At 40.1% G+C, this 27,971-nt stretch overlaps 2 protein-coding genes and 1 non-coding gene across 4 annotated transcripts; all 3 read left to right on the top strand.

Moving 5' to 3' along the window:
• The first annotated feature begins 1,355 nt into the window (after positions 1-1,355).
• atp5mc1 (ATP synthase membrane subunit c locus 1) lies at positions 1,356-7,491 on the top strand. Its single transcript, XM_023426223.2, has 5 exons — positions 1,356-1,497; positions 3,107-3,154; positions 4,165-4,245; positions 5,309-5,487; positions 7,081-7,491. Exons 2-5 carry the CDS (start codon positions 3,116-3,118, stop codon positions 7,193-7,195), a joined length of 414 nt encoding a protein of 137 aa, XP_023281991.1. The 5' UTR covers positions 1,356-1,497; positions 3,107-3,115; the 3' UTR covers positions 7,196-7,491.
• Positions 7,492-11,834: 4,343 nt separating this feature from the next.
• On the top strand, positions 11,835-21,375 carry ube2z (ubiquitin-conjugating enzyme E2Z). 2 transcript variants are annotated; one of them, XM_023426211.2, is made up of 8 exons: positions 11,835-12,158; positions 12,245-12,729; positions 13,214-13,286; positions 14,288-14,475; positions 14,672-14,783; positions 16,904-17,016; positions 17,179-17,269; positions 18,778-21,375. In XM_023426211.2, exons 2-8 carry the CDS (start codon positions 12,263-12,265, stop codon positions 18,958-18,960), a joined length of 1,227 nt encoding a protein of 408 aa, XP_023281979.1. In that variant the 5' UTR covers positions 11,835-12,158; positions 12,245-12,262; the 3' UTR covers positions 18,961-21,375. The 2 variants fall into 2 exon arrangements, with proteins under 2 accessions (XP_023281979.1, XP_023281978.1); XM_023426210.2 differs by having other exon boundaries at positions 11,835-12,729.
• Positions 21,376-24,705: 3,330 nt separating this feature from the next.
• Positions 24,706-24,869, top strand: LOC111669776 (U1 spliceosomal RNA). Its single transcript, XR_002761813.1, has one exon. It is a non-coding gene; the product is annotated as a U1 spliceosomal RNA (small nuclear RNA).
• The last annotated feature ends 3,102 nt before the right edge of the window (positions 24,870-27,971 follow it).

The raw sequence follows: 27,971 nt of genomic DNA on the forward strand, positions 1-27,971 counted from the left end.
GGAAAACCTGAGTACTCAGGTACTTTTATCCAAAACTGAAGGATTATCATGTTTAGTTTATCTGGCCAAAGAACTAGATGTTCCAAAATCAATCATTTCAAAAATAGACTCCACCATTATATTCATAACTTTATATGGAAAAACAAGCCTCAGTATCTTAACAGAAATATCTTTTGTAATCCATACAACCAACAAGGCTAAAATTTACTAGACTTCCTTTGTTCTATATCATTTTTAAATTGAACTGGAGTAAACATTAGGTTGAGAATAAAGCTAAGTTATGGTAAACTTAGGGTATAGAGTTTCTTCTTAAATGCATTTTGATATAAATAAGCTCCCTCTAATTTTCACAGGCAGGTTCTTTTATTTTGGCTTCTTATACAAACTACCGCTCCCCACAAATATTTGACTTGGAATAATAAAAAATATATAGCATAAATAAGTAAATCTTCTATGGCAAATGGGTCCAAAACAATACTTTGCTGATTTCACAATTGATTAATGAGAACGGTTCCTTATTACATACAGTGAAATCTCAAAGACATTTGGAATCCCAACACCGGCACCAGAATATAGTGTTTGACACAGTATCTGCATGTTCTTTTAAGACTGTTGCAAAGCAGCAATGTGTCTGATGAACAGTCAACATTTAAGGGAGATGTTTTGTTGAATGACATCAACACAAAGGATATTGGAATAATCATTTTTCTGAACATTAATTGGGAATTGATTTGGACTTATGTTTTGTCCACAATAAAGTTAGTGAGGTGTATTTTAAAATTATACATTTAATCTATCCAACAAAGCACTTATATATAGAACTGATCTTTCTGAATCCCGCTGCCAAAGGGTTAGGGTTAATTCTACATTTATTTTATGAATCCTTGTGGATTGATGTTACCATGTTTTTGATATGTTATGTAGGACTATTTATTTTAGAGAAATTAGATGTTATTATTTATTATAGGAAAGATAATTTGTTTCCTTGTACCTTCTTGTTTCCTTGTATGATCTATGAGTTTAAGTTTAAGAAAACATATTCTAACCAGCACATAAAGTCAATGATCCTCTATACAGCTGTCTCTGATAAAGTCAAACGGACCTAACAGTGTGGGCGGGACTTCCCATACACTAACCAATAGGTACATAGGACACTGGATGTGCTTTGAAAGGTCGCTCCTCGTAAGCTCGACGTTCCCGGCAATACTGTCCAATAAAATTAATGAAAGTTCCTTTGGTCCCACCTTTATAAACCTTCCGACCAATCAAAAACTTGTGGTTCAGTAAAGCTCTATCCGATAGGCTGGAAGGACGTACGTGATATGGTGATGGGCCAATTATGAATGAAGGAGGGTTCTATCTGGCCAATGGCCGTTTAGGACGTAGACGCTGAGCTTATAAATGACAAGGTGAACGTTTGCTCCATCCTACATTCATTGACTGCCGCTGTGTGCGAAAGCAGCTAACCCCGGACCCTCCGAAAGCCGTAACAAACCGGTAATGTTGCGTTTATTTAACTTCCACACTTTTCTCTACACAACTCAGACAGTTTTTGACATTTAAACGTCTCTGCATGAGCTGTCTGCAGACGCTTGGTTTGCTAGCTGTCATTGCTAATATTCGATAGCTAGCAAGCTTGGTCGGCCATTCAATGACTTGGTTCTGGGGAATGACTTATGAGCTGATCGGTATGTGTGCCCTCGGTTTAACTACAAGACATTTCATGGCGCGGTAGTAGCATGAAGAGTGAGTGTCGGCCAGTCGATGTTGTTGTCGTATAGCTGGTGCAAGCAGCGGGTCACACACCGGACACGGCGCGGCCAAGCTCCGTTGACAGGCAGTTGCACGTAAAATGTCTGACAATCCGGGCCTACCGTGCGCTGAATGAGTCTCCCGCTACAAGGACACCTCTGTCGGATAGTCATGTCGCACATTGCCGTTGTACTACAGCCCAGTTACGTGTCATTGTAGTAGGGAGTGCACTGTACCTGATTTCCAGGGCCCATGTGACCGTCTGTGGTTCATTTTTGACCTTCACGACTGCGGGCTGGTTAGCTTAGCAACTTAGCTTAGCTCCGGCGCCCCCCTCATATCACGACAAGCAACCAAACCCAGGTTTAATCGGGTGACACGGTCACGCAAGTTAACCTTCTTTCTGGTTTTACCATAATTGAAAGCGTAATGGTGGTTTTCACTGAATACTGTTATTTACTGAATACCACATCTTGGAGTAGGTGAAACTTCCAAGCAGAAATGTCCTCGGGGTTTTAGCTAATGGCGTCTCGAAGTGGGAGTGATTTTAAAGCCGTTCATTCAACAGCTTGTATGGACATTCAGCAGTTTTCGTGGAGATGATCCTTGCAGTAGTCGATGCAATTGCATTAGCTTCTTGGCTGAACTGGCCTGGAGAAACAGATTAGTGTATCACTCCTCCTTAATCTACTTGTTGCTAGACTTGACCGTTGCATACTCCAGATTTTCCTTCCAGTGACCAGGGTAAAACATCATCATTTTCAGTTTTGATGGAAACTTGCATACATGAGCATGTGTGTACCTTGACCCTGAACTGAACTTAAAGCAACCTCACTGCAGTATACTGTAGCAACAATTCTGCCCGAGGAAACTATGGCAAAGGGCTACAGCCTTCACCTTTGAATCCTCTTCTGTTCAGACAGTAAAGCTGCACAATTTTATTTGAATTCTGAATCCTGAGAAGCTGCCATAGTTATAACCTTGAAGTCACGGTGTCCTTGTGAAGTAAATGGATATACATGATGTATTGCATACATGAATTTCTATGAAAATTGGTCATTTCCAAAAGTGTATGCATCAATATTTTGCTCTCTAATATAGTGGTGTACTGTCTTGTTACAGTGTCACAGGTTCTCCTCCATCATGACCACTAGATGTCCAACTTTCTTTTGTCTTCATAATCACTTTCCACCTGTGACAGGTGTTAGTGATACTGTCATAACTAAAATAGTTCCAGGTTTGGTTCCTGTGAACATGCATCGTTTAACCAGGTCACTGAATATGCTGTTTGATCAGCCAAAAGCGACTGTATATGGAAATGCTGACTGAAGTTGTATGTTTCCCCTCTCTACAGGTTCCAGCCATGTATGCCTGCGCCAAATTCGTCACTTCTCCTGCTGTGGTACGTCAGCTGTCATACTTGGAATAAGATGATAATCTTTAGATATGTACAAGTAAGGTCCCTTGGGGTGTGTGAAGCTTCTAGCTTTGAAAGTTGGTACATATAATATTCTTTGATTTCAAAGACACTGTAGTTTTAACTGTTACCAGTGTCAGTGGATAGCAGCCACTTGGTCCATGCTCTTTATGACAGTTGCAGAATTGATGTCATTTAGCTAGCGGACCCTGCAGTATGTTGGGCATCTCAGTCATGGAGGTGTTGTGGAGAACAATGTTCCATATTTACACCTGATCAGTGATCACCAGAGTGCAAGCTTGCCACAATACTCTAGTGGTGGATTGAGTGGATACATTACTGGTGCAGAAATATGTGAATCAAAATTGGCTTTAAATCAGTCTTCTCTCTTATTTGTGGCATTGGATGCAATGGACCAGCAGATTTTAATTGATCAACAGAATAATAATATGCAACTATGAGAACTGATTAATAGTAAAGCAAACATGCCCAATGTTATCTGTTTTGGCTTCTTAAGTGTGAGAATTTGCAGTTCACTTGGATAAAAGTGGTCACAAATCATGATCACATCAAAGCTGTAACATGTAAATAGTCATGCAGAGACATTGATTTATTTTAAGGGGTTGAGAAATACTGTCTTAACAGGTTTAAGTTAAATATTTAGTATTGGCAAATTCAGTGTATAATCCTTTTTTTTTTTTTCTCTTCGCTTGATTATCTTTAGGTGATGATGATGATGATGATGATGATATGGCTGAAAAAGCTGCAGTCATGAAACTGTTGATTTGCAGGATTTGTGCAATTTGCTGATCATTTTCCAATTGTAGCTACTTTCTATCAATTGATTTCATGATGCTGTTAAAACAGCTGCAGAGACTTTGTTGTTTTGGTCATATGTGGTATAAATCCTAGGATGACACAGTGTGAACATGTTGTTTAATCCAGCTTCCGAGGGTGTATGTCTGGTTGTAATGAGTTTTCTTGTCTGTATGTAGCTGCGTGGGGGGTCCAGAGTCCTTGCCCGGCCAGTCTCAGTCTCCCTCTTCAACAGACCTGAAGCCACAGTGGAGCAGCAGGTCAGTGGTTTCACAAAAACAATCTTCCTCCCATTTCTTTTTAAACTGCTTTTGCTTCCTTCTCACACACCTAATTAGTATAGGGATGTGCATGGGGACGGACCATAGTCATCGACTCTCAGTGTATACACTATTGGTCAAGTTTTACAACACCCCAGTTTTCCAGCTGTTGAAATTTACAAAGTTTAATGTCCCGCTGAACTTTGGAATTAAAGCACCTACTCATTCAGTAGCCAAACACACTTGTTGCAACTTCTTTTGACAATGGAAATTATATATTGTTTGGAAGCTTCATCCCAACCCTGTTGCAGAAGTTCCCACAAGGGTGTTGCACTTGTAAGTTTCTTTGCTTTCACTTTCTGTCCAGTTCATCCCAAACCAGTATATCTTGACACTGTGCTGGACATTCTAGCATTTGAGCCTAAATTCGTCTTTTCTTCTAAGGTCATTCTGACACAGCATGGAGGCATATTTGGGTTATTTTTTTCTTGCTGTTATGATGGCGATACACAGCACTATGTTCTGTAATATATAGTTCTAATTCCTGCAGGACAGTAGTGGCCAAGGTCGTCTCAGCTGTCTGTTCATACACTACATTTGTACATTTTCTTTTTTCATAAGTAATTAACATGTAATTGTTTGCATCAACTCTCAAAGCTTATGCATACGGATTATAAGTACTAACAATAAGGACTGAAATATGATAAACGTATCTCATTACTTGGCAACGATTGACTAATTCTTTCCCACTTCAGTTTCTGTCGTTTTTACAATTAAAATATATTTCTTTAATGATATTCAGTGAAATTCCCAATTTTGTCGAGTGTAACCCCCTTTACATCTTTGGTTTAACAATATATTGGGTCACAAATGTCGGTGGTTTCTTTTGATTCAGTGTTCTGTAAGCAGTGGATAAATCTGAATAAATTAATGTACAAAAGTCTGTATATTTACACTAATGCCTTCTGATTCTCAAAAATCACAGTGCATAGCCACTATGACTTATTGACTCTTTGCTGGTGCGTTGCCAAGGCAACTAATACTGTAATCTTTCCTCTCCCAGGCCTTGTTGCCAGTCAGCCAGTCTGTAGTCTCAACCCGCTCCTTCCAGACCAGCGCTGTCTCCCGAGACATCGACACTGCCGCCAAGTTCATTGGTGCTGGTGCTGCCACAGTGGGTGTGGCTGGCTCAGGAGCTGGAATCGGAACAGTGTTCGGAAGCCTCATCATTGGCTATGCCAGGTAACAATTTTTTTTTTTTTTTTTTTACATACATATTTAGAGCCATGACACTGCAGTTTGATCCCCTTTGTCACTATCATTTGTTTTAAAATAGTCTTCAGTAATCTAAGCGTGCACAGGACCTGTACATAGAACTGTTTAAAGTGATGTCAAAGACTATATAACAGGCAAACTGAAGTGTAACCACAGTATCTGTCCAAAACAAACCATTAAATTCAAGCTTCTCATTTAGATGACATTGTACATGGACATCCAGTTTATTTCCCACTGCAGTCGGCCACATTGCCGTACACCCTGCAGATGACAGGCAAAGCTGCAACAGAGTCCAGTATAGCGTCAAAATCTTTGTACAGTGGTTTTGAGGGAGTGGAAATGGAATGAATGAAAGTGATTATTACCTTTTTGTCTTTGTGGGTGCTTCAATACCAACACCCATTTAACCGGAATATCCACAAAAACCTCCTACTTACATCTCTGCGCTTATAGTAATGTGACAAGAATGAAAGGGCACAAATTATGTAATTTGTGTTCACAGATTAAAATTAGCCAGTGACCATGCCATTGACCTAGTGTAGAAGCAGGTAAATCATTATTCTTGCCAGCTAGTGTGGCTTAAAGGGCATGGGATCTGAGGCACTGTAAGGTGGCTATTACCGTTTTACTAATGAAATGACTTCAAACAAATGTCCATCTTTAGTACGTGCCCTGTAAAAGGCCCATTTGACTGGCTGTTTCTCGGCTAGCACCAGCAGGGCTCGACAATGTGAGCATTTAATCACATTCTTGACAAAAACTACATGTGTACAAACAGGAGCATGATGGCAAATAAAGTACAAAATTCAGCAAAAGCAGCCTCGTTAACCAAAAAGTTGCCAACAAAAGCTGCTCAACCAGTGAGATCCTAAACGCACCAAGCAGACTTTTGGTGTTTTTTAGAGTTAAAAACTACCTGAGGTGTTTAAACTGTTTATATAGTTTAGCTTGTTTATACAGTTTGAAGCAGGGGTGTCACAATACACTGGGATTGATAACCATGATATTTAAAAAATTAAATATTGATATGGTAAATAATACATGGTGATGGCCGATGTTAGGCGTTGTGGATCTATCAGTTCATGTCGCTCATTGTCGCCTTCTCACCATTTCAGTTCAGGTAAAACATGACATTAAAACCTTATTTCTTATTTCCTTTCAATTGAACTCGTTTTGGCCGCACCTGCCTGACTTGCGTACACCGTGTTAACTGAGAATAGAGGCTTCTCTGTGCACAGCTGTCTAGCTAGTGTCTAATGATAGCCTAAATTTGAGGTGTTTGGGGAACATTTGTAAATTGTAGCATCTACTGATATTTTGTCCAGCCATTCAAATCAATGAAGATGGGCTAAAAAAAACACTTTGATAAATGCACCACAAATTGCAGACTCCACACTGCTCATACAGATGAATCAATGCCCCATTATCACGATTTCAACAGCAACATAACACGATGACCTACATGACGGCAGGATTTATTGCAGGACTGTATTAGTAATAGCTGGTGTTCTGGACTGAGTGTATATTTGACTTGTCCTGCCTCTGTGCCCTCCTCCACAGGAACCCCTCCCTGAAGCAGCAGCTCTTCTCCTATGCCATCCTGGGCTTTGCTCTGTCTGAGGCTATGGGTCTCTTCTGTCTGATGGTGGCGTTCCTCATCTTGTTCGCCATGTAAACCTGGAAACACACCCACACCTCTTTCTCTCACTAAACCCGTTTTCCCACCTTTCCCCTCCTTGCTCCCTTCTCCCTCCCTTCCTTCCATCCGGAGGGGGGTTTCCAGAACGGGAACTCTGAACGAGCTGATAGGCCATTCCAATCAACGGAAGAGATATTAAACATCTGAGGTTAACGAACCTCCAATCTTACATTTGTATGTTCCTACACTTATTTTTGTTTTTCTGAAGTTTTATGTCAGACCTCACTTCGGTTGAAATAATCTGTCCAAAATAAATGGTTGGGATAACTAAACAGTGTGCAGTGTTTTTATCTATTTTCTTTGTCAGGAAAATTGACTGTTGCATATATGTGCTATAAAAATACTGTCCAGTAATTATTCTCACAATATGATGGTCAGGAAAAGAAAGAACCACCAGCTTTGGTTATGTATGAAACTAAATGTTTATTTATTCTTGTGGAACAAGTTCAATTTTATTTGAATGCACCCATTTTCTCAGTTTTTATTGTAATGTAAGGAGTTAAAAGTCCAGTAAATAATCTTAAAAGGCAAGCATTAAACCTTTATACTAACTACCTATATACTGCTGTATTCAAGTACTGTCAGACTGGCTGTTAAAATGATAATGGTGATACTTATAAGTGAATTGTTACAACTGCTTGCATGATAGCAGCACTAATAAGAATTAAAGCTGTGTGAGGCTGAGGCGCTGCTGCTGCTGTGTGTGTGTGTGTGTGTGTGAATGGGAGCTCCTAGACCCATCCAAGAGCCGTTAATAGCTATCTGATACAGCAGGCGCACACATGAAGGAGGGCGACGGACCTAATGCTGGCAGCTTCATTACACTGTACTGCGTCTATGCTCAGACAGAGTATGAGGTTAAACTGTTGCGGCAGGACAAAAATGTGATAGTTTAGATACAGGCTAGCTGCTTTGGAATGATGGGGTTTGTGTTTGTGTACCAGACAAACTGGAATGAGTTTTTTTGTTCATTTTGAGGCATTTTGTATTTATTATAGTGACAATGAGAGAGAAAGAGGGAATGACACGCAGCAAAGGGCCCCAGGTCAGACTCGAACCCAGGCCGCTACAGTAAGGACTGAGCCTATATGGTATGCGCTCTACCAGGTGAGCCACTGGAGCTTTTTCATGGTCATGGTTCATGTTTCAGTAGCTCCTGGGTGTGATTCTAGGGACTTGGGACTGTGGGTCTGGAAATGTAAAAACTGATGCAGTGCGTGTTTCTTACAATCTAGAGGTCAAAACTTTTAAAGAGCTGTCAATCACATTTTCTTACAATGAGAAGTGCACAATTGGCTCCAGGAACACACTTTTGTACGCTGACATGTCTAAAGATGATGTGGGCCTGATCAAAAATGAGGAACCTGTAGTGATCACTCCAAAATGGAAAGATCAATATCTATTAAAACCAGAAGCAATGGAGCAGATTACACCAGTACTTATTAGAAGCAGGAATTATTGTTCCATGTGAAATGTCTCCTGCGTGAATCACAATAGTTCCTGTATTTCCTGTTTATATTTCCCATTTGCAAGTCTTGAACAAGTCTCCACTCATCTGGTGCAAAATCAACAACAATAAAGCATTCTGTAGTCAACTGGGCCATATGATATAAATAGACAAAAGACAATGTCCTAATCTATTTAATATGTGTGAATCAAATTTCAAAACCCAATTAATTAAAAAAAAATCTCATAGGCTACTGATTTTGCTGCAATAAACTCCGTTCATCAAAACAAATATCAGGTGAGCTGTCAAGTTCACAATTCTCATTATCCCTCTCACCTCAAAACACAGTTTTCTCCTGTAGTGATTGTGATGTACCACATGATCGGAGCAGATACAACATATACTAATCTCCTCTCCGGCATTGGACATATTGACAAACAGTCCTGAGACCTACTGCAGTAAAACGAGACCCTACCCAACCCGGTTGGATTGAGGAGAATTTGAACATGACTGACTCTGGTCTTATGTCCAGTCTCAGTTCCTTAGAACCGAATGGACCAGTAGTGGGACAGATAGGCAAACCGAATGTGCATTTTAGGACTAAAGCATGAAAGTTTCAGCATAAAATTTACATACCCCAAGGTTTTATTTCAGACATGGATGCAATATATATCTGATCTCTGGTGACCTTGAGAGGTCATTGACCTCAGCATTGCATTTTTCCAGTTTTAGCTCCATTTCTCTGTTATAATCATGTCTTTGCCAAAATTGCATTTTTGTTCTAATAAAGATGCCTATTTGCTGCTATGTCCATGTAACATAATTTTGCTTAGAGCCTTCGGACTGCAGACCCCACCATTTCCAGGTGTTAAGGTAGCTATATACCACATTGACAACATTGACAAATGCTTATATTCTGACTGACAGCTGCATTAACAAGAATATAGAAGAAAGAATTACTGCGACAACGCATTGACACACTTTCTAAAGGCGGTTAAAGATGCAAGAGCAGCAATTTATTCTAATCTGATTTCAGCAAACCTTCAAACCCCAGAATTTTATTAAAGGTTTTAGAATCTCCCCTTGTGATCTTACCGATGCTTCTCAAGAGCTATGCAATACGTTTTTAATGTCATTTACAAATAAAGTCAAGGACATAAGCCAACAAATCACCCTACCAGACTGCATTTTATACACACTAGTAGGGAAATCCACAGTTATTTTAGCAGTTTTGAGTCTATGTCCTTGTCAATTGCCTGTGGTGTACCGCAAGGTTCAGTTGTAGGTCTGATTTTTCACAGATATACTTCCCCTTTAGACCTGAGGACCCTGGAAGCCTAGCTGCTGCCAAAGACTGTCTCAGTGATATTAACTGTTGGATGGCTGAAAACTTTCTTCAGCTGAATCACTCAAAATCAGAAGTAATACTGTTCAATCTACAAAACCCCACCCATCTCATCGAGAACAGCCTTAATATTCTAGCTGCCCACATCAAACCTACTTCCAGGAATTTAGGAGTGATATTTGATTGCAACCTCACCTTTGAGTCACACATAAAACAAGTCGTACACTCATGTTTTTATCAATTACGCACCATCTCCAAAATCAAATCAGTTCTTTGCAAATCGGACCTTGAAAAAGTCATCCACGCCCTCATCTTCTCCAGGCTTGTTTATTGCAACTCTGTCCTTTCCGAAATTACTCATAAAGCACTGTCTCGCCCCAACTCGTTCAAAATGCAGCCGCTAGGTTTTAACATACATCACATCACCACAATCTTAGCTTCCCTACACTGGCTTCCTGTTGGTTTTAGAATATATTTTAAGATTTTACTGATCACTTTTAAAGCTTGCACTGGTCTGGCTCCAAGCTACATATCAGAACTGCTGACATCTTATGAGCAAAGTCCCAAGTCGAGGCTCAAATCCAAAGGTGACCGTGCTTTTGACATCAGGGCCCTAGTTCCTTTAGCTTTAGTTCCCTAACATCCTCAATTTTTTTGTACTGCTATTATTTCCTGTTATTGTTTTTATTATGTTATTATGTAATTTATCCTTATTATCTTTATTTTTATTCCTTATTGTTTTATCTCTTTACAAGTGTTTTTATCTGTTTCCATTTGTTTTTATTTCCTTTATTGCTTCTTTTATTCCTTATTGCTCTATCTCTTATTTTGATCTGTTTCTATTTGTTTATTTCCTTTATCTCTTCTTCACCTTATTTTATTGCACTGTTACTTACTGTTTTTACCCCTTTATGCCCTTATTTGAATTAACTCTTTTATCTAATTCTGTTGCTTTATGTTAGCTTGAGTTGCCTGCCTGGGCTCCTATACGGGTTTATATGTCCCTGTTGTTGTTCGAGTTCTTTCTCTTGTATGTTTATGCTTTTATGTCAAAGCCCTTTGCAAACCCTTGTTTTTAAAGTTGCTGTATAAATAAAGGAATTATTACTACTACTACTTCTACTAATAATAATGATAATAAAAATGATAATAACAATAATGAGCTTTTATTTGTATTGCACTTTTCTTTAAAATGATAACAAAGTATTTTACAAAATGATACAAACAAGAATAAATCAACAATGAAATAAAATAAAATGAAATAAATGAAAAATTGGACAAAGATGAGGCCTTTAAAAGAAAAAAAAAATGTTTTAAAAAGGGATTTAAAACTGGAGAAAGTTTCATGCTTTATGCTTTAGTCATAAAATGAATAGTACCTTCCATTAACAAATTTATCTGCTGCACTACAGTTCCCCTACATTGGAGGTTACAGGAAAATAATTGGCCTTATTTTTTTCAGTCAGTTTAATTATTTAACCTGAAATAGTATTTATTGATTCTGTTTTATTTTCGATGTGTTTGACAAACTTTAACTACATTTTGACAATTTGGCGGTAGATTCACAGTACTGGGCGCTAACATCCACAATAATGTCTGTTTGTGGCATCGGCAAGTGTTGCTTGGACTTGATATGAAAAGGATTTCAATTGATCTATATTTATCACAGATTATTCATGAAATACTTTGATTATTAGTGAAAAACCTAATGTAATTTTCACCGTAGCACTGTCAGTGGCATTCAAACACAAGTCAAAGAGTATTTTATTTTGAAGGTTCCCACCGGATGTCCCAGTGTGATATCATTTGAGTGTAGCTTGATTATTGAGAAATCAGATCCTGAAGTTGGCGTTATGTTAATGGAGTGGTGGGGATGCGGTCGGTATAAAACATAATATTCTGATACTATATTCCTTAAAACCGATAACAACCAGGCGGTGAACTGATTCATAAGCCGAAGAAAGGCAGGCTAGGTAATTTAGCTGACGACTTGGTACTTTTTGGGGGCCTGAGGAAAAACACAGTTAAGCCAACGATAAATAGCCATGTCGTGGGAAGAAATGCCTTGTTTTCTGGCCTCGGCTCTGTGCTCGCTTCTACACCGTTCGACTGTTCTCTGATCCTGCTGGACAACAAAACAAGCAGAGGTAACTTGGCACTCAACTGTCACTACAGCTAACGCTAGTTAACAGTTAGCATAATAAATTAGTCAACACCAACGGTTTTGCTCTAGCTTGCTAGCTTCCGAGCCATGGCGGACAGCTTTGGAGAGGAGTCCAGCAGCAGTGCCCTTGGCTTAGGCGTAACCGTACAGGGCAGCGGAGCCTCGCTTCTGCCGACTTTGGCCAACTCTCTTCCGGGAGGGAACTCAACAGTCACCGGTGTTCACTCCAGCTCCAACACGGCCTATCCTCCTCCCGTTGCGGCCGCGCAGAGTGGCCTAACCGCTGTGGTGGCCCCTGTGTCTGCTGTCACTGCTACCCCTGCCGGGTTTGGGAACACATTCACCCCCGGCACGTCGCCACCGGTCGTGGCCGTGTCTCCAACCGTACACGCCTCCTCACCTCTCCCCGGTATTGGTCTTGGGGTCGGCGGTGTGGCCGGTGTGGCAGGAGCGGGCCTCCTGTCCCAAATCCACGCCACTTCCTGGGACCCTACTCTCAGTACGGACTGGGACAACGAGAAAGCTTCCCAGCAATGCATCCTGAGGATAAAGAGGTAATAAAAACAATCCAAAGCGGCAAAATCGCCTTTGAATAAATAATTTAGCGCTTTCAGGTCAGCAGACGTCCAAAATCATAATGGAGTGTGTAAAAGCGAAAGTGAAAGCTTTCTAGAAAGCTTCTGTCATCACTAGAAACCTTTGGGTACTTAAATTGATCGCAAACTTAAGGAAACTTCAGGATTTACTTGAATACAGAAAATAATGTGCAGGTCACATTAGGATCATATTAGGACCGCTGCTTTAGTTTGTTTTAATCTACACTCTAGACTAGACTACTTATTAAAGGGGAAGTTCATTCAAATGACAAAAATATATTTTTCACCTACTCCTTGTAGTATATAGTCAGGTATTCACAAGCAGTGAGAAAAGTATTTACAAATGTAGTAGCAGAAGTTTCAGCGACAGATATCTGTGTACAATTACTTTGCCCTTTGAGGAACCTCATCTGTCTCCCTCCTGCTCTGTCTGTCTCTGCAGGGATATCATGTCAATCTACAAGGAACCTCCACCAGGGATGTTTGTCGTCCCTGATCCTCAAGACATGACCAAGGTAAGGGTCCTGTCTGACAAAGCATTCACACTATGACCCATTTACATTTGTCATTTTCCAGTGTTCTGATAAAATTAAATCCGAAATGAACTGATTGGCAAGCGAATGACCACCAGCTTGGTGCAACTTCTGTATGATCACAAGCATTGAAATTGCTGGATGACAAGCAAGCAGCAATAATAATCTGTTCTTAGAAATAAAATAAAAAAATAGAATACAAAGATGAATTTGACAAAGTTACCTGAACTCGATCTCTACATGTAGCTTTTTTCCAGTACTTTCAACCACATCTCACTGTCTTTACAGTAGGTCGATGGAATTTGCCCAGTTGTCATGGAGATGGGTCAGCTGTCATACTAAGGTCGCATAACTGAGCCATCTCCATGACAATGGAGCAAACCCTAAACCCTAAACCCTGGAAAAAGCTTGTAAGTGAACCTTAAGTAAAGATCATGTTATCAAGGTTTCCAAGATCAAGAATGAACTTTAATGCTGAAAAGGTAAATTGATGATGAAAACTGTTTCCATAGTTGCAGCTGTTATTTTGAAAACTGTGGTTGATATGCGTGGTTAAATTATTTATAAATTAATTGTAGCATGTTTGAGTTTGACAAATATTGTTTTCCAGCATGTGTCACACATTGACTGCCACACAGGGTTTCCCAGTTTAACTAGTGTTGAAACTATACTGGAAACCACCATTAACAAATCAGTACACATACAGTGAAGTTTTTAGGTCAAAGAATCACTGACACTTCATGTTCTTCTCATTTCTACATTGGTTCCTCGCAGTGGGATCTGGATGTTATCAGTTGTTTTCTAGGTCAGATTTTCTGCTCCATGATCTGTTCATCACCAGTATCCCTCTCTCCCCATGTATATCTCTCATGATCTCTCTTATTCATCCCACTCTTGTCTTCCCCCGTCATCCTTTCTACCTTTCGTCCATTAATCTAACTTCTCTATCTCCTGACATAACTTTTTTCTCTCTGTCCCTGCAGATCCATGCCCTGATCACAGGGCCATTTGACACACCATACGAGGGTGGCTTCTTTCTCTTCTTGTTCCGCTGCCCCCCGGACTACCCTATCCACCCACCCCGGGTCAAACTCATCACCACGGGACACAACACTGTCCGCTTTAACCCCAACTTCTACCGCAACGGCAAGGTGTGCCTCAGCATCCTGGGGTGAGTCAGGGTTCACTTAATCACTTTCATAGTATATGTTTGTCTCATCAGGAATCCATTAAGGATGGTTGTCATGGTGAGAGAGATGTAGTTTGTTTCATGTGCTTCTGTCATGCAACTTGGAGTAACTATACTGCTAACTACTATATATATATATATATATTGTGTGTGTGTGTGTGTTTGTGTGTGTGCGTAGGACATGGACAGGCCCAGCATGGAGTCCAGCCCAGAGCATCTCATCTGTCCTCATCTCCATCCAGTCTCTGATGACAGAGAACCCCTATCACAATGAACCTGGCTTTGAACAGGTACTGTGAGATGTGTTTGTACAGGATGTGATGTGTCTCTTTAAGACAGTGCAGCTGTGTTTTGGCTCTTTTAATGGTTGGCTCCACCTGCAGTAGAGGGTCGACAGGCTGACCCTCTCTGGCTAATAATCTCCTTTCCTAACCACTTCTCCTCAACCTCGATGGAAAACGTCATGAGGTCAAGGAAAGATGTGAAGGAGAATTCATTAGGACTTGCGAAAAGACAACTGCGTTGTTGAGAGAATCTGACTGCAGTTACACTTTTTTTTAAACTAACTTAATTTATAACACATGGAGGATAAATCCTCCTTTCCTAACCACAAAAACAAAGCAAACTGGACTGAAATGTTGAAATAAGACATCATTAAAGAAAAATACAAATAGAGGAAATTGAGCCATTATAATAATAATTAAAAAGAAATAAGGAATTGAGCTAGAGATCAGAATAAATTATATTCAGACAGAAGTTTATAGTTTCCTGTCAGTCATTTTGACATTTCTATACATTTTAAGTGAAGAAAATACATTTTTGGTGCTTTAAACAATGGGAGGGGGTTTAGTGAAACAACATTGATGTATAGGCTATAGTATTTTATTATGATGATGATATTGTTCACTATAAATTCAACTTGCTTGTTCTTCATGACTCCTGACTGGATTTAAAGAGAAGAAATCTGTATTTATGGATTTGGGCTTCAGTCGATCAGACAAGGATTTCCATTATTTCTGGATCGAGTCACAAACACAGACCAGTTTCTCTGGTGTTTCTACATTTATGTGGCTCTGTTGAGATGAGACTACAATGATGCGTCACTTTAAATGTTGCTGCACCAAGGAATTGTGGGACGGCATTTCTCTTTTCCTTTCATAAAGGAAGGTCCAGTGTTTCCTATGCTAAAGGAGAAGAGGTAGGAAGCGCTGACTATCCTTTCCTTATCACGTAGAGAACTGGACCTGCTCTCATCATGGCTGCTGCTCAGATACTCATTTCACTCAGTTAGGAACCCTCCTAAGAAAAAAGAGACTTTTCGAACGCAGCCCCTCTCTCTCAGTGGAAAAAAAACTTTCTGTTGGAATCCAAACATGATACCGAAAATACCTACGCTACCTAAATTGTACTGGGGACTGTAATTAAACTAGCATTTTCCCAAATACTGTGCTTTAAATACTTATACAAATACTTTAGTTTACAAATGTACAAAAAGGCAGAAAAAAGACACATTGGATATTTTGAATAAAAAAATCTTCCCTGTGTTTTGCCATAAACTTTTATTCAAGTCTTAGTTAAATTAAGTCCTGCTTTATTAGTAGCGGTGTTTGATTTAGTATGACCTCCTGAGCAGTGCCAAAATGTAAGTTCAGGAGCTCACTCGCAAGATGGGCGAGTACACTGGACATTAAAGCAGAAGCCGTGACAACGGCTTCACCTTCAGTAATGGGTCATCGAGTTCAGTTAATGAAAAAGGCCTCATAGAGTGAGGAAAATGTAAATGTGTCATTTTTGATTTGCAATTTTGTATTTTAATAAATAGTGGGGTGGCTGTGACTCAGGAGGTAAAGCGGGTTGTCCACTAATCAGAAGGTTTTCTGGGTCGATCCCGGCTTCTCAAAGTCCGCCTGTCGAAGTGTCCTTGGCCAAATACTGAACCCTGAATTGCCTCTGGTGGCTGCTCCATCAGTGTGTGAGTGTGTGGGTATGGTAGAAACGCTGCATGTGTGTGTGAGTGGGTGAATGTAGCTTGTAGTGTAAAGCCCTTTGAGTTGTCTATAAGACTACTCAAAGCTAGGTATAGTATCTATGACGACTCTCATGGGTGCCATGTCAGGGTTTCATTGCCTGGGACTAGATGAGTTAAGAAATGTCTTTAACTTTATCAGACATCATTTGCACTACTATAGAATATTTAATTTAATTCAGATGATTCAACTTGAATAATGTCAGTTCTGAAGATCTGTAACTAATGTGTATGAGCTGACACCAGCAACATACAGCTGTACCTAATTCATCATCAGCTGCAGCAGTACAGATGACAGCTCATCTTCTGTAACGTTCTTTGTTTGTTTTGTTAATGTGCTTTCAATTAATTTGCTAGTTAATGCTCTGCTTTGTTGTGTCTCAGGAGCGCCACCCAGGAGACAGTAAGAACTACAACGAGTGTATCCGCCATGAAACCATGAGGGTGGCAGTGTGTGACATGCTGGAAGGCAAAGTCCCCTGTCCTGAGGCTCTGTGGTGAGACCAACATAATTGTCCAATTCATCTTCACATTTCCTTCTGTCTGTAACGTGTTCTCATTTTTTCTGTCCTCCTTGCTCTGTTACTCCTGTTCTTCTTCACTTACTCTTCTACTCTTTCTGTTTATCAGCTAACTGGTGTATGCTTCTGTGTTTCTAGGAGTGTGATGGAAAAGTCCTTCCTTGAATACTATGATTTCTACGAGGGAGTCTGCAAAGAGAGACTGCATCTACAGGGACAGAACATGCAGGTGACTACATTTATTTCTATTTATTTTATTTCCATTCTCCTCATCTCCACTTTTAATTTGACATCTTGAAGATTAATGTCAGCTTATGTTTAGTGAGAATGCAAGGGGATTCTCGGATGAATATTTGAATATATTGAATATATTTTTTTAAAGGTTTGTTAATATACATAACACATAGAGATGGAACAATATCACAAATACAGTATGTCAAAAAAAAGCAAATACTGTAGGCGTTCATTTGATGCTACCAGTTGCTCGTCATCAAAATCCAAGCAGAAACGTTAGAAGTACGACTGCTTTGACAGTCACAATCAATCACACAATGTAAACATAATTCATTTTTAAAAAGCCCAATTACCATTCCTACAAACTTTTCAAAGGTGAAAGAAGCCAAAGGGAGTATAAACACCATCACTTGTCTGTGTTTGGCTCGGCTGAACACATGATGGCTATTATGTACTGAGAGATGTGCATCCATTTTGCCCAGTATGCCCAGCTAATCAACATTTTAAATTCAATATTTAGTGTGAATCCATTGTTTTCCAGCTTGCAGTTGTAACTAAACCTTGACTTAGGGACTAGATAATCATTGTCTGGTTTTAAAATGATGTGCACCATATAACGTCTAGACTGGTTCCCACAGAGGTGCAAGCGCAGCACAGTTATCTTTTCCAAGCTGCAATTTATAAACCGGTTGGTGTTTATCAAACGTAATAAATAGTTGTATTTCACTCTCACTTTTGTGAGGCACAAATTCACAGAACAGGCCTGCAGGGGGCTGAAAAGAAAGACACAGACCAAGAGATGCACTGTACAGCTCTGTTAAATGAGACAGACAGACTGGAGAAAAGCACTGCAGCTAGCACCTTAACATTACTGTTATTTACTGACATCAAACTTGGACAGAACAAGTTTACCTGATTGCTCTTCCTGCCATTCTCTCTCATGGTGTTTTCTTTACTCTTTTCGTGACCAGAAATATAGTTCCGCATCATCCTCTCATCAAAGTTGTAAACATTGAGACACACTTTGACACAAGGGGGAGGCATGGCCCTTGCATAATTTGCAGAGCCCTACACAACTTGTGTAGTGAGTGTATAGGACCGTGCGGCTCTGAAAACCGTGCCAGCATCGATAAAAAGAATCTCATCCTTATTATAGCCCAGCATCGTGGTCACTTGACAGCAGATGCCAACTGACAAGCTGAAGTTAGAGACTGTCTCAAAAGTGCAAGCAAAATGGCCAAGAGAGTTTTCCAGATTTTGTCAGTACCTTTTTTAATTAGTTTTTATTGCTATTTCAAGCTAACTTTGTTTTAATCTGGACCTTAAACATACACAATACAAACACAGAAAATGAACATTAATATCAGTAGTAGCCTTATGAACTCCGAACTCCTCAGGACAAATACATGTACCCTTACAGCCCTATTTGTGTGTGGCATTCACTACTGTATGTGCTCACACTTGGTTCACTGCTTTCTTTTGTTATCCTTCTCCTCTACCCAGGACCCATTTGGCGAGAAGCGTGGTAGATTCGACTACCAGGGCCTGATGGCTCGCCTCAGTGCCACCCACAGGCGGATACGAGAGAAAAGCCTGGCGGAAGACAACCACAACGACGACGATTCAGACTCAGACACCAGCTCCTCAGGGACAGACCCGGACAGCCAGGGCAGCTCCCACCCCTGACTCTCTGGATGGTGCTGAACTCAAACCCAGGCTGAGAGCTAAAGACAAAGGGACCTTTTTTTGTTTTGTTTGCAGTGGAGGAACAAAATTCCAGAAGAGAACACAACGCCTCTCTTTAAGGCTTTAGCGAGTCCAGGGTTCAGGTTTGGAATCAAGCTTCTGTTGTGTGGATGATACAGAGAGAAGAAATTGTAGCACTCTCTTGACAATGAAAAATGAACAACTGCTGGCGAATTGGGCCTGGAGCGGTGTTTTTGTGCTACTTCTGTAGCTTCCTAACCAACTGTCATGTTGATGTCCTGTTTAATTCTAAAGCTCAAGATGGTTGCCCAAATGCCTGATAAATTTTGAGATTAATCAGCCAATGTTGCTTGTGAAATGTTAGTTTCATGTCTCAAACCTTTAAATTCACACTAGGAATGGATAAAAGAACACATAGTAACATCCTAAAGTAGCTGTTATACTTTGATCCACGAGTCCAAACGGAAAGTTAGTCCATTTTTTTTATACACTGATCCCTGAGGTAAGACTGCGTGGTGGGGATCTACAAGGAGAAGTCCAGGAGCTCACTTTGGCTTAGAGGTGGAGGCAGGTTTGGACTAGATGAAGGGACGTTGGCCTGAGTTGGCTGGAGCAGTGAAAGATGATGGTGTCCATCAGAGCAGGCCTTTTTGATTTCAAGCGGGGAGGAAGAAAAGACAGACCTTTTTCTATGGAAGGTAGTTGGAGAAAGTGAACATTGGCCAAGACCATGTGCCTCGTCTCCTTTAGTCAGGGTGAAACCTAACCTTTCAGACTGGACCTCCGCTGCCTCCACAACCAGGCCACATAAAACATCAGCCTCTTGTTTCTAAATACAGCGAGTCCTCTGTATTATACAATAAGTTCTGCTTAGCTTTCAGTTCTAATTGTGCTGTTGAACTGACAGTAAATCTCTTTAGCAGATAAGAAGCTGTTATAGAAATGTCAGTTTCATTGACATCCACCTTCCTTTTGTTATGTTGTTTCCTCATTGTCATGCTGAAACTAATCCTAATTTGCTGTGTGTAGGGTGTGTTGTTTATTAGGAAACTCTGTTGTTCTTTGGGTCGCTGGCTTTTCTGATTAACCAGTAAAGATACAAACCAAACCATCCTTTGCTTTAGCATGAACCTTCCTGGGCTTGGGGGAACAAACGAAGGCAAGATGAAGGGAACTTTCCATTTGTTCATACTGCAAGTAACTCAGTCACTCTGCTCTGTCTCTCTCTGCCTCTCAATGAGGGTCTGAGGTATAAAGAGGTACACACAGACGGCAAAGCAAGTCTGATGTTTTTTACAGAATTTCATTTAACGCTTTGTTGTCTTTTGTTTAAAATAACCAGATAAACCCCAGCTAATGGCAGTAATTAGAGGTATCCTTTTCATCACTAGATGTCAGATTCGACACAGATCAAATTTGGTGTCACAAAATCACATTAATAGGGCTCTTGATTAGCCTGATTTCCACAGCCAACGGTTTATTTGACTCATCAACACAGGACGTGAAAAAAGTGGTTGACAGGCAGCGTTGCTTGCAGTCTGAACACAGTAAGGATTGTTCTGAGTTTGTCGGGCTTTCAGTGAAGAAAACACTCTTAAAGATGTCTTAATTCAGCCCTCACACACCCAAATGTATATTGAACGTGCTATTGGTGGCTGTAATCATTTCACCTGTTCATAGTAGCAGAGATTCCTTTTCTCACTTGACTCAACTATAAAATGTGGGAGAAAATCTTCAGCCTTCATTCCAATTCAGCTGAAGCTAGTCAGTTATTTGAGGTGGCATCCTCTCATTCAACTCTCCGCCAGAAAAAAGAATAAGCATACAGTATTTCCCAAAGTGTCAACTGCTCCTTAAAGCCCAAATACAGACTGTTGATCTTCGACCTTTATAAGACTCTCTTCAAGAAGCTTTTCAACATGAGACAACTGGACAAATGAATGACTGTTGTGCTTGTTGTAGCTTCTTTTCTGCCTTCCACTGCCCTCCAGTGTCTGCCTTTAGAGACGAAGAGCACTTTGGCTCTGCTGTCAGAGTTTTGTCAGACCCAAGGCCACTGGCAGCGGTTAGCTTAATGAAGATTCAAATCGTATTACTAATGTAGGGCATTCCTTTTTCTTTCTTTTATTATGTTATAGAATGTTTATTTGAAGAGCGTCTCCTAACAGAATATATGTGATTGCCAAAATGTTGATTGCAGCAGACTTCCTGAGGTGTAAGTGAAGAGATCATATGCCTGTTTGGTTGTGTTGTGTTGTGCTTAAAGCAGGGTTCTCCTGTGGCTCTGTAAAGGGGGGGCTGGGTTGCTAACAGAAGTGATCATTTCCAGGTCTTGAAAATGTTGGTATTGTACAGAAGTTCTGGAAAAGTACAGAATAAAATGTTCAGTCCTAATACATGGAATTAGTGTTTACTTTTTTAAGAGGTGAGTGTGCGGCTTATTTTCACACTAGCAATCAGCAGTTATTGTATTTTTCAATGGTGTTTGTTTTGTGGCTCTTGTTTAAAAGCTGAAGCAGGATAGTGGCAGGGGTGGACAGTAATAAAGTACATTTACTTTAGTACTGTACTTAAGTATATTTCTGTACTTTACTTAAGTAGTATTTTTCTTTTTGTAAACTTCTGAATTTTACTCCACTACACTTAAAGACAAATATTGTACTTTTGACTCCACTACATTTCTATGAAGTACTCTTACTTTGAAGCAGAGCTTTTATTCAGTGAATGAATTCTCTTATTTCGAAAATGTGATTCGGAGACATTAGATAAAGATGAGGCAGGAGATTTTTCACCAGAGACCATGGTCTGATCTGAGGTCTGTGTTTGAAGGTTTAGAAATAAAGAAAGATTAATTTAGTTTTAAACGTTTACTTCATCAAGCTTCATCAATGCCTCAAAAAAAAGAGAAATATGAAAACGACTATGGCTCCTTTTGTTGATTCTGTGTGTTTTTATGTCCATGTCTACAGTCTCTGTATCATAATATACAGTCTTTTTATTCTGCAGGTTCTACAGTCAGTCAGTCAGTCAGTCAGTAAGTTGTTTCAGTCTTTAGGTTCTGTAAATGTGAAACAATACAACATTGTGTTGACATAAAAAATGTACTTTTGAATACTTATTTTGAAAAAGCCTGTGATGCAGATTGGGATGGACTCCAGAGCAAGATGCCTCCTGAACCCAAAAATCCAGTCTCATGGGGTATCTAGTCCCCTCCCCCCTGTAACATAAAAGTAAAATGAGTGAATATATCCTAAATAATACCTAATAGAATACTCCTGTCCTGAGATATACTCACTTACCTTCCTTAACTCCACAGCCAGATGGGTGGCGCAAACCACAACCATCAACAATATGAGCATGCCCTGCTACAAGTGTCTGTGTAAAAGCAACCGCCTGGAAGGACATGATTCCAGGTATGCAAGTGTAGTCTTGTAACTAATTAAACATGTGACTCTGTCATTATTCTAATTCCAAACTAGAATCATCTTGCAGTTGTCTGCCTCCACCACTCAGACTAGTTTCAGATTACATCCCTGTTTGTACCATATAAGATCCAGACGATCGCCAGCGCTGAGGAGTAAAAACTAACTAGAAAATTCCAGCGAAATTTTGAGTGCCACGGGGGGCTACTGCCGGGATGAGTACATGATTTATTTCCAGTGTTCAAAAGTCACCCTGATCATACTCTGGTTTTGAGAAATGTCTTGATATAAAAGACTCTGATATAAAACAATGTCACATCCCTCCATCATGTATTATGTGGGAAATATCTCATATTCTGTTTTGTTTTCTTTAATAAAACAAGAGGCAACATGTCTACAAACTGGCATTTAAAGGGTTAAAATCCTGAAAACTAATAAACATTTGGTAGGTTTGAGCAGAACTGAAGTGGTTTAAGAGATGTATGCAAAAAAAAGCAGAAAGAAATATTGATATATGATGATTTTATAGCATTTTCTTTGTGTGTCCTTTTTTGGACGCGAGGAACCCCAGAGGGTACAAAATGTGTCACCAGTGTATAATAGACCTGTAACAGTAACTGACATTAGATTTTAAAAATATGTCAAAAAAGACACTTTCTTGCAGAAATCCATACCTTCAGCTGTAACACAGTCAAAATGATCAGCAAATCAAAAAAGAACTATGTACAAAAGTGTTGACAAAACTCCTGTTGAGCAGGATGTGCAAAAGAACACACTACAGACAATATCTGTTCTGTGCAGGGCATGTTCTGTGCATGTTGTTGATGATTGATGAGGCCAGATGTGGAAGAAAAGGCAGGTGCTGGTCCATCACTGGGGAGGACTGGACTGGAAGTTCTTTATATTCAAACATGTTAGGCCTGTTGTGTGTGTATAATAAATGTTAGGGATAGATATGAATATGCTAAAATAAATACAGTATTAGGCAGTGGATCCTGAACCCGCTGGTTCTGGACCAAACAGTCTCTTTGTCTCACTTGTAAAAGAAAAGTTACTGGCACATCTATCTGGACAACAGCCGCAGGAACAGGCTAAATTCTACTAAATCACTAAAACGTCAACATCATACATTTATGCCACTTGAATTGTTTGTCAGTACGGTTGGTCATTTGCACTAATGATACTTTTCACTACAGACCAACATTAGATGTTACTCACCAGTCTAAAAGAAAAGTCTCATCTCTTTACTCGCCCGGAACTGTATCCAGCAGTGGAAAGCCACACCACGATTTACTTGTGTTTTGCTTCTTTGCTGTCGAACGGCCTTTCTTGTCGGAGCGGTAGATATCTCTCAAATACAATAAATGGAGGTCTTGGTCATGACATCTTCACTGTGGCTCCTTCACATACTATTGATAGTGTTAGTTCTTTTTTTTTTTAACATTTTGAACTCTGGCCAGATCTTACACATTGTACCTTTAACTTTAAATGTTTTATCTGCATCTCATGTTCATAATAGTTTGTTCATCATCAGACTGAAGAGTGAAAATACTCAGACGAAATGATAATTCATTCACTTATTAACAATACATCTTTAGTCTAACTCTTAATAGAAATTATACTCTGACATGGAAATAATATTTTTTATTGCACTTATGGGATCACATTGTTGACATTTCAACTTATTGAATATCACTTTTGGACGTTGATGTAACATACAGGCAAGTATCAGCGTTTCTTCTTATATTGTATGAAGTACTTAATTCGTGGTTCTGATCATGTTGCTTATAATTAACAACTCAATGCTAAACTGAGCCAGGTGATAACCAGCTGCGTAGTACAGGTAATCCAGGACAGCCAATGTTGGTTTCAGTCAAGCCAGATAGCTACAAGTTACCCTGGGTATGTTGAACTTGCCTCTGATCATTACATTGGAGAAATATAAAGCCCTTCAAAATGGCAACGTGCTGCTCATTTTGCAAGTTGTCCTGAAAGTGGCGGTGTGGCTGCACAGCAGCGTCTGCGGTATACCATGAAGCTTAGTGTTGACTTCAGTCTTTTAACCAACTTGTGTTTTGCTATGTTTTGGTACAAAAAACTTTGCGATAGTACAAAGACGATATCATGCGTACCATAAGCCCTTGTCAAACTGCAGCATTGTATTCAACTTTTCAGCACCTTGTGTGTCAGATGAAGGTGAGCTAACTCTCAAGGCACTGAACTCTGGTATCATGCATTTCGGGCACCATCAGCCAGAGAGCTGTGCCTGGGAAGGAGGCCCCTTCTCAGACACTTCCAACTCATACTTACCTGGCAGGGGAGATACCATGATCAAGAAGGTGGTTCACCCAGGGCGAGGCTTAACCATTGCACCCCGGCTGTGCTGACCTTTGCGAATTCCCCAAATGTGGGAATCTCGACTGCATAATTTTTGGTAGTGGGGGACTGCGTTCGCGCTCTCCCCTGATCATTATGTCAAAGAAAATCAGCTCTCTTCAAGATGGTGACTCTTGAGTTTGAGCTCTGAAGTTATGTTTGCGCCAAGCTTGGTGTCCACTAGAGTCTCTGAAAAGAGTGGGCGTGGCCTATGAGGTAACGGAAAAAAGGAATTGCGTGCTCTAATGTCTGCTTTTGCTCACCCGCCAGCTTTCGTGAGTATCTGTGTCTCTGCTAAAATAATTTTGTTAAGAACAATTTACTGGTTACTGGACAATGTACACATTTGAACTTATCATATTTATATGGCATTTTTTTTTTAAACAGGAGGATGCCTGCAGTCCAAATCCACTTCCTGGCTTCCAGAAGTTGGAAATGTTCTGCTCTGTGCTGGTGGAGATTGGCCTGACAGAGGACAAGCTGTCACTAACCACAGAGCAGAGGGACGGGGTCCTCCAAGTCTGGAATAAAGTGGAGGATCACGACAAGGCTCCACAGAGGTTCAACCAGCTCTATCGAACACACTGGGGCAACACCCTCTACTGCCGCACAAAGAGGGATGATCTTGTTGATGCTGCAGTGATACAGCGGTTAAAGATGGCCAGGCGATACGCACCAGCACAACAGGACATCAGTGCTCAGCACAACAGGCTGATGTACACGCTGGTGAAACTGTTGTGGTTGCGTACCCAGTCCGGCAGCAGCCCTGAGAAGACGAGCATCTGGAAGGCCTATGAGCGGATCCAGCACCGGATTTTGGTAGAGGATCCGGTCCTGTCCAAAGCAGGCATTCCTCTGCCAAAAACATCAAGACTGTGCGGGACTTCATTCGTCAACAAGAGCGACTCCTCAACCTGCATGCTACAAGACAGCCATCATCCGCCATCACAAAAATATCCTCCATTTCATCCTCAGAGCTCCCTCCAGCACCACTCCAGCCAGCAGTCCTGCCTCCAACAGAATACCCACTGATGGAGTATGTGCCCACACCCAGCACAGCAGGGACAAAGGTGTTAAAGGGAAGGACTGACCTAATTGTGCCACTCTCCCGGCCTCAACCACCAGTGCTGCCTGCAGTACGGCCTCAGCCAAACAAAAACCCTGCCACTTCTACCATCACCAGACCACCAGGCCCCTCCACATGGCCCACAACGCCTGCCGCTCGGGCAACTCCTGAGACTTCTGCCCCCCCCCACGTCTCATAATGCCTGCAACTCAGGCAGTTCCTGTGATTGCTGGCCCCTTCACACTGCCCATAACGCCTGCCGCTCCGGCAACTCCTGAGACTTCTGGCCCCCCCACACGGCTCATAATGCTGCCACTCAGTCCATCAGCTGGGCAAGAGCCACACAGTATAAGCGTAAGGTACAGGAACAGCCCTCAGGAGTAGGAGCCAAATTGTCACGAGTGCAAAACTTCCCTGTCTGTTCACTCTGTGGTCAGCCAACCCAGGGACACAAAAAGTACAAAAAAAAAGACTTTCTGCCCAGTAAAAAATATGTCAACTTCAAAAGGTCTGGACAACAGAGTGTACAACACTTTTGATCATTTCACCTCTGTTGTTGACAACCTGGGGCAATAGAATGTAAATAACACATCTGTAAATATGATACAGCTGCATTATAAATATTGTAAATAATCTTCATATTTGTTATATTTACCTATTAAATTGTCTAATCGATTATGCTGTGGTGTTTTTTTTTTTTTTTTAAATTTCAATAGGGTGATCTTGAGGAAAGATTTTCATCTGTAAATAATTGCATCTCATTGGCTACATCTTAAATAGTTATATTTGTCATCTACATATTACAGTTTTGGATTTTTGACTTTTCATTCTAAATTGCATTTATTTATTTAAATAGGTGTTCAGTGTTACACTAACAGTGAGTTGCAGAATTTCAGTTATTGAATGCAACAATGAGGGTGAGCTTTGCCCAGCCTCAGACACATTAGTATACTTTAATCATATTAAAAGATAAATAATGAGTAATGTAAATTAATGACATGTAGAGAAAAGACAAAATATTCTGACAGGCATACTTTTGATAAAATAAGCTATATTTAATTGAAAAAAGAAATCAGTCCAATAACATGAATAAATGACATGAATTATACAGAATTTGCCTATACAACTATACTTTATAAATATACCAATAACATGAATAAATGACATGAATTATACAGAATTTGCTTATACAACTATACTTTATAAATATAATTTTAAATATACATTGTGTTGTTATAGCAGCATGCTTGAATGGCTTCAGAGATGTCACAATAAAAAACGTTATAAATATGAAATGGCCATTAATCACACAATAAAATAGATGCAGATGATATCATCAGTCTCTGCCACATTTGCTTTCAAAGACGGTGAGCTGTATTGTTGACTCCTCCTGTATTCTCCTGTGGTGTGAATTACCTGAACAGGGGGAATCTCAACTGCATAATTTCTGGTAGTGGGGGACTACATTCATGTTCTCACCTGTAACGACACACAAAGAAACATCTGCCATAAAGGAACATGTATCAGCTAGTGATCACTGTGATGAAATGATGAAACTGTCAGACAACCCTCAAATGATAAAGCTAAAATGGAATTATAGATGAATCTACCTTGATCATTTTACATGTAAGTATGACAAGTATGGTGACACCACACATCACAGAATATGATGAAAGAACTCACTGTGGTATACAAAATTATATTTGTGTTTGCAGTAAATGGTGGTATGATATATAAAAACATTGAATAATCAGAGAAACTAGTTAGGGATAATGCCATTTTTCTAGATTCATCTCATTTAATAATAATACTCATTAATCTGTACATCAGTATTATTAGTGCCACGGGTGCTCAGCTCCGAGGCACTCCTCTACAGCTAGAATAGCTCTATTAATATTCTGTTTCGGGTTTATTATTCTTCCGCCAAATTTCGGCGCGTAACTCGTCCCGCAGCTTTGAGAAAACCCCGGTAATATATACATCAAAGCGTGCGTCTTGATCCCGAAAGGGGTGCTATGACTTTTGGTGTTAAAATTCCAATTTTTCCCAAAGTTATTCCCAAAAAACTGGGAATAAATAATGCATTAGAAATGCATTGGAATTTTCTTTAGAAACCCACCTTTTTT

This window comes from Seriola lalandi, unplaced genomic scaffold (genome assembly GCF_002814215.2).
Source record: "Seriola lalandi dorsalis isolate HSWRI2012SDOR001 ecotype SW California unplaced genomic scaffold, Sedor1 jcf7180002054816, whole genome shotgun sequence".
NCBI lineage: Eukaryota > Metazoa > Chordata > Actinopteri > Carangiformes > Carangidae > Seriola > Seriola lalandi.